General features: G+C 48.0%; 1 protein-coding gene across 3 annotated transcripts; it reads left to right on the forward strand.

Moving 5' to 3' along the window:
- Positions 1-799: 799 nt before the first annotated feature.
- dlk2 (delta-like 2 homolog (Drosophila)) lies at positions 800-18,795 on the forward strand. Of its 3 annotated transcripts, XM_040033765.1 has the most exons (6): positions 800-1,812; positions 11,785-11,896; positions 15,518-15,575; positions 15,770-15,900; positions 15,995-16,139; positions 17,160-18,795. In XM_040033765.1, exons 2-6 carry the CDS (start codon positions 11,809-11,811, stop codon positions 17,920-17,922), a joined length of 1,185 nt encoding a protein of 394 aa, XP_039889699.1. In that variant the 5' UTR covers positions 800-1,812; positions 11,785-11,808; the 3' UTR covers positions 17,923-18,795. The 3 variants fall into 3 exon arrangements, with proteins under 3 accessions (XP_039889699.1, XP_039889700.1, XP_039889701.1); XM_040033766.1 differs by lacking the exon at positions 800-1,812 and having other exon boundaries at positions 10,727-11,896; XM_040033767.1 differs by lacking the exons at positions 800-1,812; positions 11,785-11,896 and adding an exon at positions 13,746-14,769 and having other exon boundaries at positions 15,485-15,575.
- The last annotated feature ends 990 nt before the right edge of the window (positions 18,796-19,785 follow it).

Consider the following 19,785-nt stretch of genomic DNA (forward strand, 5'->3'; position numbering starts at 1 on the left):
TCTGTCCGCCCCAGCATCACCTGGTTCATCACCTGAGCAGAACCAAAGCATCGTCAGATAAAAATATCTGTGAAAGTGTCACAGCCCCATACACCTGCTCTGCTCCAAACCAGAGCCATCAAAGCTGAACCCAGATCAGCTTTAGTCCCACCGCCCGGCCCTCGGTCTGACTCTGAACCAGGTTCCTGCTCTCTCAGCTTCAGGGTGATGATCCCTCACAGACTGCTCACTTTCATCTGTTTCCCCATTTTCACTTGGAAAGTTGACAAAGTGCATTCTGGGTAAAGGTTGAGCCTGGTATTGGTGTTCATGCTCAGAGATGAAACTGTGACACCTGGTAATAATCTGGTTTTGTGGATATCTGCAGTGTTGAGCAGTTTGAGCAAACCGATCTGACACCAGAACCAGTTTGAACTGTTGGGAGGTTCCAAGCAAAGGTCAAAGCAAAGGTCAAACTGTAGAACAGTCTGAGGAATCTCCTCGGGCGCTGTTCAGTCTGCTGAATAAAGAAAGGTCTGATTTGTGAAAAGTGGAGCTGTTTCAGAGCTTCAGGGTCAAAGTGAAGCTTCTCCTCTGAGAGCTTGTGGCTCCCTCAGAGTCTCTTTAAAACATTTAAAAGCACCACGGCGTTCCAGGCAGGGCGAGTCCGAGCCTGCCGGGACGTGAGGCGGCGCCCGATCTGAAGGCGGATCTGATTCAGTAACAAACGCAGACAGCGCTCGCCCTGCTGGGAGCTGAGGCGCAGAGACATAACAGACGAGAGGAGGATCAGATAGAGGAGGGAGGCCTGAACAAACACTTGGGGAAGGAGAGGGGGAGGAGATTTGCTTGGAACACTGCAGAGTGTTTTTCTGCCGCCGCCAGTTACACAAACTGTGAACCACACACACATCGTGCATTAATCTCTGCCACACAAACACAGGGGCATCCTGCTGCCTGCAGGCAGCGCTCTGACTTACAGGCTCATCGTTGCATCCAGCTGTTTGTGGGAGTCTCCGCTCTGAGTGTATTCATACCTGCTGCTCCAGAGCAGCGACTTCAGTAATAAGTTTGCCTTTAGTACCGTGAAGCCTTGCGTGGCGGCTGGGTTCGCCACAGGAAGTTCCCGTAGCACAGAGGCTAGCCAGCGTGATGCTGTAGATGTTTACCTGCAGACTGCGCAGGTGGTCAGAGCGCTGTCACCTGATCCGTCACTCAGACTTTATTATAGAAACCTTTCATAAGTCCTTATGAATGTTTCTGTGATTTGTGGTGGAGCTAAAAGAGATGAGCTGTGACAACGCCACAGACTCGACTCGCCTCCTCAGTCAGGTGAGCCGGCCGTTTGTTGGGACATTTTCAGGAAAAGTAGTCACATGATTAATATCATATTCGTGGATTTTGTGGGTTTTCCTGTTTAAAGTCAGTGTGAAAAAAAGCTGAAGCTCAAAGGAGTATGTTCAGCTCCGAGCGTAATCGGCCAATCAGCACCCATTACACCTGAGAGCCCTGCTCCAGGTGAGTAAACCTGCTCTGATCACATGTAACAGCACACAGCCCCTCCTCCACACACACACAGAGGGGGCTGTGTCGGGGTCGTACCCTGCAGAGGGGGAGTGTTTTCTGAGGAGGGGAGGACAGCCGGAGCAGCGCCTCCCCGTCGTTCGTCTGCAGCTTCAAACACACACACTCTGAACGACGGCGCAGTGTGTGTCCCACAGTGTTTTTGTGTGTGCGTGTCCGAGTGTGTGTTGGAGACACGGGGTGGACGGCAGCTGAATATCAAGTTGGTTTGTGACAGCGGATCAGCGAGGAGGAAGCTGCCAGCTCGAGGTAAGCACCCTAACAGCTCAGAGCTGTCACTGAGCGCTGCTGCTGCAGAGTCCAGAGTTCCTGAGGCTCAGATCGCAGATTAGATCACAGATCACACTCTGGCTCTGGTTTCCAGGCTGCGCTCTCTAAACTTTGCCGTGCAGCAGGTACAGACTTCCTGACATCTCTGATTGGTGCGGGCTGCTGGATGTTTTCTTTGGCTCGCAGTTATTTTTAAGACGTTGGTGTCGCGTGTGAGAAGGTGACAAAACCACAAGGTTTCTCCTTGTTTTCCACTGGGTAAATTCAAAGAGTGAAACAGAGTCAGGAACAAACATGACGTAAAGATCATGTGACTGTAAGGATCACTGGGGCTGAGGAGATATTGATAGAAACTGACAATTAAATACCAAACAAATAAACTTCTTCTGTGGTGGTTTAATGGACTACCGCATCAGCTCTACCTCTGACCTCTACAGAACAATTGGTAATTTGGGGTTTTATTTCCTAAAATGTAAAGCTTGACGCGGTGCGGTTCATTTCCAGCTCCTTATTTTTGTTCTCTCACTCAGAGCAGCTGTGCTTGATTCACAGCTCATAATGAGCCTTCTTTGTCTTATACCAATGGGATCCTCCCTTTTTCTTAGCTAGCTTTCTTCTGATTTGCTGCCAGCAAGTGGGTGGGACTACCATCCTCTCTCTCTGACATCATACAGATCCCAGAGCAGAAAAAACTGATAAACTGAGTGTTTAGAGCCTGAGCTATGAGCCTACAGGGATGACTGAGTACAAACTGTGCTGTTTACCACAAACATCCACCAAAGGAATACGAGTCACATGACAGGAAGTAAATGTTAACCTGCCTAAGAGTCCATTCAGTGATGACCTTTGGGAAGCTCATGTTTCATTCAGTCAAACCTGCAACCAGAGACTGAGCCTGTGCACTGAGCAGGGCGTACATTTGCTCTCAGATCAGAGGAGTCGCCCCCTGCTGGTCATCGGAGAGAAATCAGGTTTCAGGCATTCAGTCTTTTGAATACTGTCTGTCAGTCAAATATGGCGCACACCTGCAGAGTCCAGCTGCTGCAGCTCAGCCACAGTTCCAGTCCTGAGTCACCCAGGTGTGTCCTCAGACCTGTGCATATGAAGGGAGTTCAGGCTTAACTGGCTTCTGTCAAAATGTGAAAGAACCCACCCACCACTCTAATCACACTCTAGATCTTGTTTTAACATATGGCATAGAAACTGAACATTTAACAGTGTTTCCTGATACTGAGCAGTGGGGAGTGGACTTTATCACAGTAGATGTCTTTCTGAGTTAACTTCAATAATTACTTCCTCCAAACCATCAATGTGTCTTTTAGACCCCATTCCTACAAAACTGCTCAAAGAAGTCCTGCCATTAATTAATGCTTCAATCTTAAATATGATCAACCTATATCTAATAATCAGCTATGTACCACAGGCCTTCAAGCTGGCTGTAGTAAGTAGCGTTACTTATAAAGCCATCTCTAGACCCAGCTGCAGCAAGTGTCCGGGCCAGATTAGGCAGGTGTGGTGTGTGGCTCTTCCTGACATGTGGAACCATCAGGTGGATCAGGAGCTGCACCAGCTGAATTAAATGCTGTGATTCAGGGCAGTTTTACAGTAGGTTTAATGGTCCCTCAGCTCTCTGCTTAAGAGGAAAGAAATATTCACCTTCATCAGGAACAGCTGGCGTTGCACAGATGGTTGGCAGTCATTATACGTCATAGTTCCATCAGTCGGTGCTGTGTTCTTGAAGTTCTTGAAGGTTTTACCGTTTCACCTCCTGTGTGACTGAATGTGAGGATGAGTTTCTTTGTTCTTTGTTTCAAGCTCTGATTTCACACCAGACTGTGAATCTGAATGTTTCTGTAAACCAGTGAAAGTGATGCTTTGTTTTCAGCGTTATCATTCTGTCAAACTCATTAGGCTGTTACTGAGCGCCTCTAAAACAGTCTAAATAGAGCTTAGGTTAGCCTAAAATGAGCTGATGCAGGTTAACTCACAGTTAAACACAGAACTGGAACTGGACAGGGAGAACTCCTGCTCATGTGAACTTTGACCCCAGTCCTAACTGATGGTAAAACTCTACAGAGACGCAGTGATGTTTTCACATCTCACACTTTGGTTAACAAATTAGCTCAGTAGCTCACTGCATACAGTCACATTAATGGAAACAGCTATTATGGATGGATGGATGATGATGGATGGATGGATGGATGGATGGATGGATGGATGGATGGATGAGTGGATGGATGGATGATGATGGATGGATGGATGGATGGATGGATGATGATGGATGGATGGATGGATGGATGATGATGGATGGATGGATAGATGGAAGGATGAATTATGGATGGGTGGATGGATGAATGTATGTATAGATGGATAGATGGATGGATGGATGAATTATGGATGAGTGGATGGATGAATGGATGGATGGATGGATGATGACAGATGGATGGATGGGTGGATGATGATGGATTGAAGGATGGAAGGATGAATTATAGATGGGTGGATGGATGAATGTATTGATGGATGGATGGCTGGATGGATGATGATGATGGATGGATGGGTGGATGGATGGATGGATGGATGGGTGGATGATGATGGATGGATAGATGGAAGGATGAATTATGGATGAGTGGATGGATGGATGGATGGATGGATGATGATAGATGGATGGATGGGTGGATGATGATGGATTGAAGGATGAATTATAGATGGGTGGATGGATGAATGTATTGATGGATGGATGGCTGGATGGATGGATGGATGGATGATGATGATGATGGATGGATGGATGGATGGATGGATGGATGGATGGATGGAAGGATGAATTATGGATGGATGGATGGATGTATGGATGGATGGATGGATGGATGAATTATGGATGAGTGGATGGATGAATGGATGGATGGATGATGATGGATGATGGATGGATTGAAGGATGGAAGGATGAATTATGGATGGAACTGGACAGGGAGAACTCCTGCTCATGTGAACTTTGACCCCAGTCCTAACTGTCTGTAAAACTCTACAGAGACGCAGTGATGTTTTCACATCTCACACTTTGGTTAACAAATTAGCTCAGTAGCTCACTGCATACAGTCACATTAATGGAAACAGCTATTATGGATGGATGGATGATGATGGATGGATGGATGGATGGATGGATGGATGGATGGATGGATGAGTGGATGGGTGGATGATGATGGATTGAAGGATGGATGGATGGATGGATGATGATGGATGGATGTATGGATGGATGTATGGATGGATGATGATGGATGGATGGATAGATGGAAGGATGAATTATGGATGGGTGGATGGATGAATGTATGTATAGATGGATAGATGAATGTTGGAAGGATGGATGTTTGGATGGATGGATGTTTAGATGGATGGATGGATGGATGTTTGGATGGATGGATTTTTAGATGGATGGATGAATGTTTGGATGGATGGATGTTTAGATGGATGGATGTTTGGATGGATGGATGTTTAGATGGATGGATGAATGTTTGGATGGATGGATGGAAGGATGAATGTTTGGATGGATGGATGGATGGATGAGTGGATGGGTGGATGATGATGGATTGAAGGATGGAAGGATGGATGGATGGATGATGATGGATGGATGTTTAGATGGATGGATGGATGGATGTTTATATGGATGGATGAATGTTTGGATGGATGGATAGATGGATGGATGGATGAATGTTTGGATGGATGGATGTTTAGATGGATGGATGGATGGATGTTTAGATGGATGGATGGATGTTTGGATGAGTGGTTTGTTTCTGAAGATGTTCTGTGATTGGTCAACTCTTGTCCAGCTAGATTCAGTTAAATGCAGCTTCACAGCAGAGTCTGCGGAGTGAAATGTTGCAGCTCTCAGAGGCTGTTTCACCTTTGACCCTAGCAGCAGGCATTATGATGCATGAACACACGGTGATGCAAGCCGTGTCAGACTGATGATACCCTCAGAAACATCACAGTGGGGACAGCATCCGCATCCTGCCTGCGTCCACGGAAACCCGCTGCCCCTCCTATCCCCCATTCTCTGACTCTGTTGCCAGGGCAACGGCACCGACCTGCAGTGCAAGGCACCGTTCTCAGTGTTCCTGTTAGCGGATCGTTCGACCAGTCAGAGTCGCCGACATCAAAGACGCTCTAAGATGTTCCTCCTCATCTGCTTCCTGGCTGCCAGCGGTGTGCACTCAGCCTCGCAATCACGTTTATCGTTTCATTTCCTGAAACATTTCTGCATGTTTCACCTCGTCCTCCCCCATAAACACCCCATAAATTCCCCCAGCTGTGCAATGGGTGGAGTCCTTTTGCACCATCTTTGCATGCAGCCTTATGTCTGCGGGTTTGATGAAGAAGTTGTAATCACAGATGGACGTAGGTCTTAAAGTTGTAATTGAAGCAAACCACTGAGGGACAGAGTCTCTCACAGCTATCGTTTACAGCTGTACAAACCCTCGCCACCTCTGAAGGATGGAGGAAGTTATAATGGAAAAAACAAGTTGAACATCAAACAGTGAACGAGGCGGAGCTCCGCTGAAAGCTCGCCCTTGAGGCTGGAGGATCTTTCAGACTGAAGGAAGCGTCAGTATCAGCAGCACGACGCCAGGGAGAACACGCAGACGCCTCGGGATTCCACACACACGCTAACATCATACGAGGAGCCAACAAACCAAATGCTGATCTTGAAAACATGACGTCTAAAAATCCATGAATTCATTTATTTTTTTAGAGTCAAAATAAAAAAGTAAAAAAGGAATAAAAATACAAATACAAAAATATTCCAAAACATAATAAAACTATAATAATTTTATTATGTTAATAAAACAAATAAGAAAATAATTTAAATAAAATTAAAATAACAGGAAAATGAAAATAAAGATATTAAAATGAAATTCACGTGAAAATGCTGTAATAAAAACTAAACTAAATAATCTCGCTGGCCGACACGTGGTCAGCCTGAGTGCGGCGAGGTGAGTCAGCGAGTTCATTCTTTTAGCCACGCCCTCCAGTTATTAAACACGATCGTAGAAAAACACACGGCGAGTTTCCACAACACATCAAAACAAACACACACCGATGAAAGCTGAAGGTGTGTGTGGTTACACTCAGGCGTGGTGGAGGGCGGGACCTCACAGCCCTGTCTCCGCCCCCTGTCGATGCCGCTCACACAGACCGCCGGTTTATTTCCACAGAAACACTTGGATGCAGTGAGTCAGCTTGTTGTGTGTGTGTGTGTGTGTGTGTGTGCTGAAGCATTAAATTGGCCACCTGTTGCCATCTCTCCTCATACACTCCCCTCATTCTTCTCTTTCTGGAGCAAACAGGCAGGATAAAGTGTGTGTGTGTGTGTGTATGTGTGTGTGTGTGTGTGTGTGTGTGTGTGTGTGCGCTGTGGTATGCCAGACACACTGATCTGGCATGTCGGTTCCTGTCCGTGCGGAGGTTGAGCTCGTCGCTGTAATCTCAGGAAAAATGATCCGTGCTCTTTCCCGCCTGCGAGTCGAGCGCGTGGGCAGAGCGACCTGAGGCGCCGTCACTACAGCAACAGGCCAGCTCAGAGCGAGCCACGAGCACCTGAAGGAGGACAAGGAGGGAGTCTAAAGCTTCGGCTAGTGATGTGCGGATCGATCCTGAAATATCGATTCCTCCGATACCAGTCATTTATGTTCTAGAATCGATTCTCACATTAAAATATCGATATTTTAGTAATTTAGGGTAAATTTGTAGTTTATCATTAACAGGAACACAGTGGAAAGAAACTATAACATTCGGATTGTCTACATTGGAAGGAACTAAACAAAAACTCCCTGATAACGACTGTGTTTAGTCTGTTCCTTCCCATTCCATGCAAGGCCACCTGGGTTGGCTGGAAGACTGTTTACTTAGCCTGGCAGGGCGAAGGACACTGTCTCAGCTGAACTATGGACACGCACACACACACACACACACACACACACACACACACACACACACACACACACACACACACACACACACACACATACACTGATATGCACACACTCATCCCCCCTCCCTTTCCAAACGCCTTCGACACTTATTCCCCTCCGATGCTGACGGGGATCAGAATCAGAATCAGAATCAGAATGGGGTTTATTGCCAGATGTTGAGGTTTACAACATTAGGAAATTGCTGCGGTGCTTCAGTGCAAACAATAAGAATTAAAGTGCTATGTAGAAAGAAAGATATGTGCATGAGATATACATGAGATATATACATGAGAATAAGACTTATGAGTGCTACGTAGAAAGATATATACATGAGTGCAGGTGGTGATCGGTGCCAAACATGAAATGATGCAGTGACACAGCGTAGGGTCATGTGTTAGTTGCGGGGACAGTCATGTGGTTATTGTTCATGTGTCCAACAGCAGAGGGGAAGAAACTGTTCTTATGGCGAGAGGTTCTGGTGCGAATGGACCGGAGCCTCCTGCCTGAGGGGAGCAGGTCAAACAGACTGTGTCCAGGGTGAGAAGGGTCAGCTGAGATCCGAGCTGCACGCCGCAGTGTCCTGGAGGTGTACAGGTCCTGCAGAGATGGGAGTCTGCAGCCAATCACCTTCTCAGCAGAGCGCACAACACGCTGCAGTCTCTGTTTGTCCCTGATAGTGGCTCCAGCGTACCACATGGTGATGGAGGAGGTGAGGATGGACTCGATGATTGCAGTGTAGAATTGCATCATCGTCCGTGTTGGCAGGTTGAATTTCTTCAGCTGCCTCAGGAAGTACATCCTCTGCTGGGCTTTCTTGATGACGGAGGTGATGGTGGGCTCCCACTTCAGGTCCTGGGTGATGGTGGTACCCAGGAAGCGGAATGAGTCCACAGAGGTGATGGGGGTGTCAGTCAGGATGATGGGGGGGAGTGGAGCTGTGTGCTTCCTGAAGTCCACAATAATCTCCACTGTCTTCTGGGCATTCAGCACCAGGTTGTTGTGGCTGCACCAGGTCACCAGACTTTCAACCTCCCTCCTATAGGCAGACTCATCCCCGTCCGAGATGAGCCCAATAACGGTGGTGTCATCTGCGAACTTGATTAGCTTGACAGAGTGGTGGGTGGAGGTGCAGCAGTTGGTGTACAGGGAGAAGAGCAGAGGAGAAAGAACACAGCCCTGAGGGGAGCCGGTGCTGATGGTCCGGGAGTCCGAGACATTCTTTCCCAGCCTCACATGCTGCTTCCTGTCCGTCAGGAAGTCAGTGATCCACCGGCAGATGGGATCAGGCACATTCATCTGGGAAAGCTTGCCTCGGAGATGGTCTGGAAGGATGGTGTTGAAGGCAGAGCTGAAGTCCACAAACAGGATCCTGGCGTAGGTTCCTGGGGAGTCCAGATGCTGCAGGATGAAGTGTAGGGCCATGTTGATGGCGTCGTCTACAGACCTGTTGGCTCTATATGCAAACTGCAGGGGGTCCAGGAGGGGGGCCGTGAGGGTCTTGAGATGGGAGAGAACTAGGCGCTCAAATGACTTCATGACCACAGATGTCAGAGCCACGGGTCTGTAGTCATTTAGCCCAGTGATCCTAGGTTTCTTGGGGATAGGGATTATGGTAGAGGACTTGAAGCAGGCAGGCACATGACATGCCTGCAGTGAGGAGTTGAAAATGCCAGAAAACACCGGGGCCAGCTCGTTTGCACAGTGTCTGAGGGTGGCAGGAGACACACCGTCTGGGCCGGGAGCTTTCCGAGCATTCAGACTCCTAAACTGCTTCCTCACATCTGCTTCATGAATATGAAGAGTTGTGGTCGGAGGAGGTGGTGTGAAATCCTCTTTTGTGTGGGGCGGGTGTTACAGGTGAACAGTTTGAAGGTGGTGATGGTTCTATGGAGGGGGGAGAGGTGGGGGAATGAGTGTCCAAAGTGCCTCTATTGTTGGGGTCGTTGGAGGTGTGAAGGCTGCCTGATGGCTCGTCAAAACGACAGTAGAAGTCGTTTAGGGTGTTGGCTAAGAGCAAGTCGTCAGTGGAGTGGGGGGTTTTAGGCTTGTAGTTGGTGATATTCCTAAAACCTTTCCACACAGAGGCCGAGTCATTCTCTGAGATCTGCTGCTGCATCTTCTCAGAGTGCTGGTGTTTAGCAATGTCCACTTCTTTAGTGAACCTGTACTTGGCCTCTCTGTAGCAGTCCCTGTCTCCGCTTCTGAACGCCTTTCTCTTTTCCAGCCACAGCTTTTTGAGTTTAGGAGTAAACCAGGGTTTGTCATTGTTATAACTCACCCTGGTGCGTGATGGCACAATGCTGTCCTCACAGAAGTGGATATAGGAGGTGACAGTGTCCGTAAACTCGTCCAAGCTGTTAGAAGCAGCCTTCATTGTGTCCCAGTCTGTGGTCTCCAAACACGTGCGAAGCTCCTCCACAGCCTCGTTGCTCCACAGTTTTTTAGTCCTCACGACAGGTTTGGAGAGCTTCAGCCTCTGTCTGTACGCGGGGATCAGGTGGATCATGACGTGATCAGAAAGTCCAAGTGAAGCGCGGGGCACCGCGCGATAGGCCCCGCTGATCGTGCTGTAGCAGTGGTCCAATGTCCTCTCCTCTCTGGTCGGGCATTTAATATACTGCTATATAGATCAAGGAGACCAGCGCACGCAGGCCCGGATGTACTGTCTAATTCGGCTGTCTCTCACCTTTACCCCCCCCTGCTGCTTGTCATGTGTTTCTTTGGTGTATTAAGAGTTTTTCATGTGCAGAGGTGTTTTTTCTGTTCTCAAACTGATCTCCCTGTTGGAGCTCAGTCTGGGGGGAGTTATTTTTTTCTCCTTATCTTTCCTCATATGGTGCATTTTCCATTGTTATACCTCTCTGACCTGTCTTCCCCATGTGATGTTTTCTGTAATGTATCTATGGTCGGAGGGTAAGATGGCGCCGCCATTGCGTGCAGTAGGTCGGCAGCCTTATGAAATTTCCCCTTGTGGGACTAATAAAGGTATATCAAAAAAAATCAAACAGCAGGAAAGAGAAAGCCTCGTGATGTTTCGGAACCGCTGAACATTGCTCGAGTTCTCCATCAGCTGCTGTATCCCAAGGCAGCGCCGCACTGCCACACCTCCTCAGCGATAAGCTCCTCCCTCGTTTCTGACCGTCAGCTGACGACTTTCAGATTCAGCAGTGAGAGAACTTCCTGTGTAGATGCCATTACACCTGAAAACCTCCTGAGGAGAGAAGAGACAGTCACATCAAATGCTGCTTCACTTCCTGGAAACATCTCCTCTCCTGACCCAGGCTTAACGACAGAAATCACACAAACGCTCTGAGAGATCCCAGCAGGAATCCCGAGATGTGGAAGTACAGTGACATCACCTCAAACAGGAAGCATCACTCCACTTCCTGTCTGAGCTTCGCCGCCTCATCCCTGATGCTCTCCAACTTTTCCTTCACAGCTTCTCTCAGATGCGCCGTGGCATCATCACAGAGTGCTGTGTTTGATAAGCGGCGTCTCAGCTTCCCGCGCCGCAGATACGCCTTTGAAAAGCTCCCAGGAGTCAATGCGTGTTTGATCTGGGGTCAGCTTCCTCTCGCCGTGTGACCGCGGCGCTGGGCTCTGTGGCTCGTGTTCACCTTCCTCTTTGTGTTTTTTGGTTCAAACTTTTATTTTGTAGGATTGGAGATGGTGTGTCCTCTTTGGTGAGCTTCCAGTCGCTCTGTATCTGTAGCGTCCTGCTCCGTGGTTGTCCCTCTTGTCTCTGCCTCCCTGACCTCCTGACCTCACACAGTCAGTCCTACCCGTTGGTCTTCCGGCGTCTGTTGATTCTCTGTCCTTCCTTTGTGGATTTAAAAATAAAAGCCTTGTGTTTGGTTTGTGTCTGTTGTCATGTTTCGTGTGTCTGTGCTGTTACTGAGCGCGCTCACATTTACCTGCAGCTTGTCGAGTCCTTGCTGTGTGTACGACCCTGCAGGTCACGTGACCAGCTTTCCGTTTTCTGTTTCAGGCCGTCATCTTCGCCCCAGTCGATATGTGGGTGCTCAGAGCTGCAGCCGCCACGCTGGCGCTGAGCTGTTGCATCCTCCACGGTATCATCACTCCACCCTGCGCAGGTCAAGGTAGGTCACATAATCACACCTCCTCCTGCTGTGCACCAATCACTCTGTAGACTGCTGCTTCAAGGCTCAGCCATTGATCAGAGGCTACAAACGTGTGCATTCATTTGTCACGATGTACACAAGCAAAATCAAATATTGCAACCCCAACGCCGCGTGCTAGCTGTCGTCACGTGTTTCATGCTAACGTGGAAACACGGCGTGCTCCACACTCACAGTTTCTTCTCTCTGAGTTAAAATGATCTTCACACTTACAGACGTTGGCGTGAGATCGGAGGTATGGTATTCTAATTACAGTGGGGCAAAAAAGTATTTAGTCAGCCACCGATTGTGCAAGTTCCCCCACCTAAAATGATGACAGAGGTCAGTAATTTGCACCAGAGGTACACTTCAACTGTGAGAGAAAGAATGTGAAAAAAAAAATCCATGAATTCACATGGTAGGATTTGTAAAGAATTTATTCGTAAATTAGGGTGGAAAATAAGTATTTGGTCACCTCAAACAAGGAAAATCTCTGGCTCTCACAGACCTGTAACGTCTTCTGTAAGAAGCTTTTCTGTCCCCCACTCGTTACCTGTATGAATGGCACCTGTTTGAACTCATCATCTGTATAAAAGACACCTGTCCACAGCCTCAAACAGTCAGACTCCAAACTCCGCCATGGCCAAGACCAAAGAGCTTTCGAAGGACACCAGGAAAAGTATTGTAGACCTGCACCAGACTGGGAAGAGTGAATCTACAATAGGCAAGCAGCTTGGTGTGAAAAAATCAACTGTGGGAGCAATCATCAGAAAATGGAAGACATACAAGACCACTGATAATCTCCCTCGATCTGGGGCTCCACGCAAGATCTCATCCCGTGGGGTCAAAATGATCATGAGAACGGTGAGCAAAGATCCCAGAACCACACGGGGGGACCTGGTGAATGACCTGCAGAGAGCTGGGACCAAAGTAACAAAGGTCACCATCAGTAACACACTACAACGGCAGGGAATCAAATCCCGCAGTGCCAGACGTGTTCCGCTGCTGAAGCCAGTGCATGTCCAGGCCCGTCTGAAGTTTGCCAGAGAGCACATGGATGATACAGCAGAGGATTGGGAGAATGTCATGTGGTCAGATGAAACCAAAGTAGAACTTTTTGGTATAAACTCAACTCGTCGTGTTTGGAGGAAGAAGAATACTGAGTTGCATCCCAAGAACACCATACCTACTGTGAAGCATGGGGGTGGAAACATCATGCTATGGGGCTGTTTTTCTGCCAAGGGGACAGGACGACTGATCCGTGTTAAGGACAGAATGAATGGGGCCATGTATCGTGAGATTTTGAGCCAAAACCTCCTTCCATCAGTGAGAACTTTGAAGATGAAACGAGGCTGGGTCTTCCAACATGACAATGATCCAAAACACACCGCCCGGGCAACAAAGGAGTGGCTCCGTAAGAAGCATTTGAAAGTCCTGGAGTGGCCTAGCCAGTCTCCAGACCTCAACCCCATAGAAAATCTGTGGCGGGAGTTGAAAGTCCGTGTTGCTCGGCGACAGCCCCAAAACATCACTGCTCTCGAGAAGATCTGCATGGAGGAATGGGCCAAAATACCAGCTACTGTGTGTGCAAACCTGGTAAAGACCTATAGTAAACGTTTGACCTCTGTTATTGCCAACAAAGGTTATGTTACAAAGTATTGAGTTGTATTTTTGTTATTGACCAAATACTTATTTTCCACCCTGATTTACGAATAAATTCTTTACAAATCCTACCATGTGGATTCATGGATTTTTTTTTCACATTCTGTCTCTCACAGTTGAAGTGTACCTCTGGTGCAAATTACTGACCTCTGTCATCATTTTAGGTGGGGGAACTTGCACAATCGGTGGCTGACTAAATACTTTTTTGCCCCACTGTACATCAGTAGATACAGCAGTAATGAGATTACTTTACTCCGTGATAGCGGCACGGTGCGACAGCCGAGGGCAACATTCGAACGCTCAAATTAAACCGGACACTTGGAGGAAACAGCAGGCTCCTGAAGGCAGCGTGACCTCATGACCTTTCTGTGGGCACACACGCCGCAGGTCAGGGCCTTCGCACCGCCTCCACCACTACAGCCTCCATCAGGGACTCTGATTGGATGGCTAACGAGAGCCACAGGTGTGCCCCTGACCAATCAGACAGCAGCAGACCAGTGAGAAAGGAAGCTTCAATCAGCACACACACACAAACCTCTGTCACGGCTGGATCCTCACTGAGCACGCTCCGAAGCGCTCGGCGGCTCATTGTTCCTACTAATCCGGGCTCTCCCAGCTGTCAGCCGGAGCCCCCTCACTGCTGTCCGACCCGTCTCACATAACTCCCAGCTGCTGCTACAGTCATGAGAGGCGCGCTCAGTGTTCCCGGCAGCTCCGTGGCTGCGTGGCAGTCCCAAAATGGCGTCTAGATAAAAAGCACTTTGAGGGTAAAGATAATGAAGACGAAGAAGAAGATGATAACGGGATGAGGATGATGACGATGATGAGGGGGATGGGGGCACAGTCAGAGAAAAACATGGAATAATTAACAACAATGAACATTGACAAATTAAAGCAGAGGTCAGGGACTCCACCTGACTCTACCTGCCACACCTCAACACATGATTGCATCCCCTCAGTCTCTCTGCTGATTGGCTGTGTTTGGTCAGCCAATCAGGCCAGGTTTCTGGCTCTTTCAGCTGCTTTTATAGTTTTATAATTTTCTTTGTTTCAGGTAATGAACGTCAGTTTGCTGCTTCTGTCTGTTTGTATCTGATTAAAGGGGCACTGTGACATCATCATCACATGATGTCACAGTGACATCATCATCACAAACGAAGAGCTCTGCTGCTCTATGTTAAACGTCTGTGCAGGTGTTTTCTTTCTTTCAACCTTTATTTAACCAGGAAAAAAAATCCCATTGAGATTAAAAACCTCTTTTTCAAGGGAGTCCTGGCCAAGAGGCGACAACACGTTAAAATTACAAAGTTACATACATATTATAAATAACAATTACATTTTAATAAACATTTTTCTCTGGCTCTCTCAATCTGGACTTAAAAGCATTTAATGAAATAAGTTCTGCTATCTTCCAGTCTTTTTGCATCATATTCCATGTGGAAGGGGCAGCATAAGTAAAAGCCCTTTTTCCCAGTTCAGTTCTGGAAAATGGAACATTGAGCAGAAGAAGATCGCTTGAACGCAGGCTGTAAGAAACAGTACTTCTCCGTGTGAGCAGATCGCAAATGTAGGTGGGCATTTGTCCAAGCAGGGCCTTATAGATAAAGATGCACCAGTGAGCAAACCTCCTGGAAGACAACGAAGGCCATCCCACTCGAGCGTACAGATCACAACAATGGGTCAAGGCCCTACAGTTTGTAATAAACCGTAAAGAGGCATGATAAACTGAGTCAATCTTATGAAGACACTGGGCGGAAGCATTCATATACAGCAGATCACCATAGTCTAAAACAGATAAGAATGTAGCATTTACAAGACGCTTTTTTGTCTCAAAAGAAAAGCAAAATTTGTTTCGAAAGAAAAATCCCAATTTTAGTTTGAGTTTTTTCACAAGATTGTCTATGTAAGGTGTGACTGATGTAACCTGTTTTTCACCTGCAGAAACTGACTGCAGCTGCAGCATCGCCAACAGCCATTGTGACGAGTTCAGAGTCTGCAGGTGACACTCCATCAATCAATTGATCGATCAATCAATCGTCCATCACTGCCCGATCAATGTCCCGGCTGCCTGTCAGCTCGTGGCTTGTTCAGGAGGACTTTACACAGGTGTAACTCACCTGATCTGTGTTTCTGTCACAGATCTATTTTACTAACTTTCCACCTAATGTCTCCTTGCTTCCTTCCCATTTCCAGGTGTGACCCTGGCTGGGACGGCGAACTGTGCGACCGCTGCATGCCGATGCCCGGCTGCGTGCACGGTTCCTGCGAGCAGCCCTGGCAGTGCACCTGTGAGCCAGGCTGGGGAGGGCGCTTCTGCGACAAAGGTCAGAGGTCACCTGTGCATTAACGTCTGCCATCTTTCTTTTGCCATCTTTCCGTCAGTGCGTCTGAGCTCACCTGTCTCCTGCTGTCTGTCAGACCTGAACGTGTGCTCGCAGCAGCAGCCGTGTCAGAACGGAGCCACCTGTGTGATTCAGGACAGCGGCGACTTCACCTGTCTGTGCCCTCAAGGTTTCCACGGCAACAGCTGCCAGCAGAGGACCGGCCCGTGTCACCAGAGGAGGTGTGAGCTCCTCTTATGGTTCAGAGGACACACACTAACACACTCAGACGTTACCGATCAAACAACAAAGTGTTTCCTGTTTTTCCTGGAATGTTTTCAGCTGAATTTATTTTTAATAATTAGCAGAATAATTATGCTGATTAATGAGCTTAGTAATTGTCACATGACTTTTCAGCAGCAGTAAAAATAAACGACTTCAGTACATTTGACAGATTTTACTACAGTAAAGGAGAAGAGCACGTCTGTGAGGGAAGTAGCTTCAGGCGCACACACTGTTGTCGACCTGCAGACCGTAAACTGTAGAACAGATGGGCGTGGCCACTGTGACATCATTGATTTGAGCGTTTCAGTTAGCACTTTGGATGAGAAGGCGGAGCATCACATGGACACAGATTTCTGCTAATCAGTGCTCCATCCAAATAAAATCCTGAAATTGGAGCTCCGCCTTCTGGATGCTCTGTTAGTACACTAACCTCACAGCAGCCATATGATTGGCCTGATGATGTCATTAAAAGTGCTCCAACAGCACAAACACGGTCATGAGGTCCAGTTTAGGGACAGCTGCCTGTGTCACCGTCCACCTGTCTATCAACTAGGCCACACCCCTAATGATCCAAACTTTAAGCCTCAAAACAATGTGGGTGTTACATTTGTCTCTGACCGCTGACATGAAATCCAGATAAACTGTCAGAGTCTTCTCCCGTATATAAAACTGTGTCATCTGCATATCCTGACACTCTTCTTCTGCTCTCGTCTACTTCCTCCTCTCTTTATTCTGTAACAAAAGTTTAATACAGGTGTTATGGAGGGGATGTTATCTACAGAGCCCAGAACAGTTTGTGTATCAGGCTGTAAACACGTTAATTTCTGCTGTAAAGTTTTAACATGGGAGTCTGACTCACTGCTGCCTCTGCTGGACGGTAGATGAACTGCAGGTTCTGGTACTTCCTGTTTATGAACCAGGCATTGATGTTTGCTGCAGTCTGCTGGTTTTCTTATCTTCCTCTTCTCTACCTGCAGGTCTCCGTGTAAAAATGGCGGTCTCTGTGAGGACGCTGACGGTTTCGCACCAGAGCTGACGTGTCGCTGCCTGGCCGGCTTCACGGGGCCGCGCTGTGAGACTGACGTTGATGACTGTCTGATGAAGCCATGTGCCAATGGCGCCACCTGTGTTGATGGGTTCAACCACTTCTTGTGCGTCTGCCCTGTGGGATTCAGCGGGCGCTTCTGCACCGTCAACCTGGACGACTGCGCCAGTCAGCCGTGCCTGAACGGGGGCCGCTGCCTCGACCGCGCCGGCGGCTTCCACTGCGTCTGCCGGCCTGGCTTCACTGGAGACATCTGTGAGACGCCAACTAGCAGCGACGCCGGCAAACCCGGCTGGACAACGGTTGGGTGGGAGGGAGGAGGACGTAGAGGGAGGAGCCAGAGAATCACAACTAGCAGCGGCGACGGTAGGAACAGCAGCCGTCACGGTGACAGACTGCTGAAAGTGACTGTGAGCGAGCGCAGTGGCGCCGGCCTGTCAGACGTGCAGCTCATCATCGTGCTGGTGCTGGCAGGGGTGACGTTCACCATGGTGGTGCTGACCACCGCCCTTGTTCTGCAGGGTCACTGCAGGAACTGTGGACACACCTCCTGCTGGTCCTCTGTGACATCATCGTCTTCACAGAGAGGACAGAAAAGCCGCCAGCGAGCATGGCCGGATGAGGAGGAGGGACAAATCAGGTTTCTGAGCGCAGCAGAACCAGAAAAGAAGAAACTCAACACGGAGGTCATTTAGACTGACCAGAGGGGGCCGGGACACAGCTCCACCTGCCTCAGGTTCAGCTCCCAGCGAGCACCGGAACTATGACATCATCCATGTTGTCACAGGATGACTGAATGGACAATTTAAACCCCGCCTACATTACCCAGGGTGCACCTCTGCAGTCAGCTCAGAGGGGCTTGTCCCAGGGGCATGTGGAGGCTTTTATTTTGAAAAGGTCAATTGAAACTGAAGCTTTATTTTATAAATCAATAATTTATCAACTCATTTCTTATAATCACTTGGAAAATAAAATCGTGCTAACTGTGAGTAGATTGACCTTTAAAAGAATCCGACTGACATCATCAGCCCACACTCGGCCACGCCGAGCGACACAAGACAAAAGTCCAGAATTTAAATGTGGATGAAAATCAGATGGAGTTCTGACTGAGGCTTCCAGAAGTTTTCAGGTGGAGATCTGTGCTGCTTGGCTCCGCCTCTTTATTCTCAGACTGAGCAGCTTTGCATGATTCACAGTTCAGAATAATCCTCCTGTTTTAGCTTTCTTTGATTGGCCAGCTTTTAGAAAGCTGCAGCTTTCTGCCCAACATGAACTGCTAAATGAAAGTTTGGCGTCGTCGTGGGTTACTGAGTGAAGCCTGATGGGACGTGACCACAGTCTGATCTTTGAGATGAAATCTACTCACATCAAAGTGAAGTGTGAATATGTTACGACTGTATTTGTATATAACATGTTTATTTATTGTATGGTGTACATGCACGTGTGCTCCGCCCACACACACACAGCTGTCAGACCTCATCACGTTACAGGGACAAAAACGCAGACGGAAACTTCTGATGTCACTGAACAGATCCCCACACAGACATTAAAGCTGTTTCTGAACTTTACCGTACGCCTCCTGGGTTCTTTCATGTCTGAACACTTGATGCAGCAGTCTGACTCTCCACCAGGAGGCGTCTGAGCCTGCAGGAGTCCTGATCCAAGATCCCCGAGTCAGTCTGGATCACGTGCCGGACTGAACCGTTGACCTGCAGGTAGGAGTCAGCGGCCTGGATCTGTAGCCACTGACGTGTCTTCAGGTTTAATGCTGTCTTTTCAGGCTTTTCTTAGGCAGTCATGTTGCCATGGTAACACAGGAAGGTCATTACAGTGAAGTAAAATTAAAAACCAGGGGTGGTAAAAACCATTACCATTAGAAAAAAGGAAAAACTCTTACATCCATCCATTACTTTCCACAGCCCTTCGCTACCTGCAATAGGCTCCACCCATGTGGAGCCTATTGCAGGTAGCGAAGGTATCGAAGGGCGGGAGGCGGGTACGGGTTAACACAGAGAGACAGACAACCATTCACATTTATGTCCAATTTAGAATCATGGTTAAAATAAGCCCACTGGCTGCATGTGTTTGGGAGGAGAAGCACCCACCTACTCCACACAGAAAACAGAGATGGTGGAGTCGAGGTCTTCTTGCTGTGAGGCAACAGTGCTAACCACCTCGCCACTGTGCGGCCCTAACCTCCGTAATGACAGTCGTCACGTCCTGTTGCTGCGTGCTGCTGCTGCTCTATGGCGTCTGCAGGTCTGAGCGAACCTTCACAAAGTGTTTGAGCATCTTTATCCTTCGACCGATAAAACTGAGACCATCCAGGAAACTTACCAACACTCAGACAAAGATAAAGACTCATCAAGACCTCCTGCAGAACCACACCATACTCTCACACATTACAGTTGTTGTCACATTTATTAAATAATCATGTGACTGCATCTGATTAAAATATTTGAAACTAACTGCAAGGTTTCATCAGTTCGTGTCTATGACTTTTGAAAACGCTCTTCCTCCTTCCATCTTTCGTCACCTGTGAAACTGAATTCATCAAA

The sequence above is a fragment of the Simochromis diagramma genome, unplaced genomic scaffold (genome assembly GCF_900408965.1).
Source record: "Simochromis diagramma unplaced genomic scaffold, fSimDia1.1 OVJJ01000176.1, whole genome shotgun sequence".
Lineage (NCBI taxonomy): Eukaryota > Metazoa > Chordata > Actinopteri > Cichliformes > Cichlidae > Simochromis > Simochromis diagramma.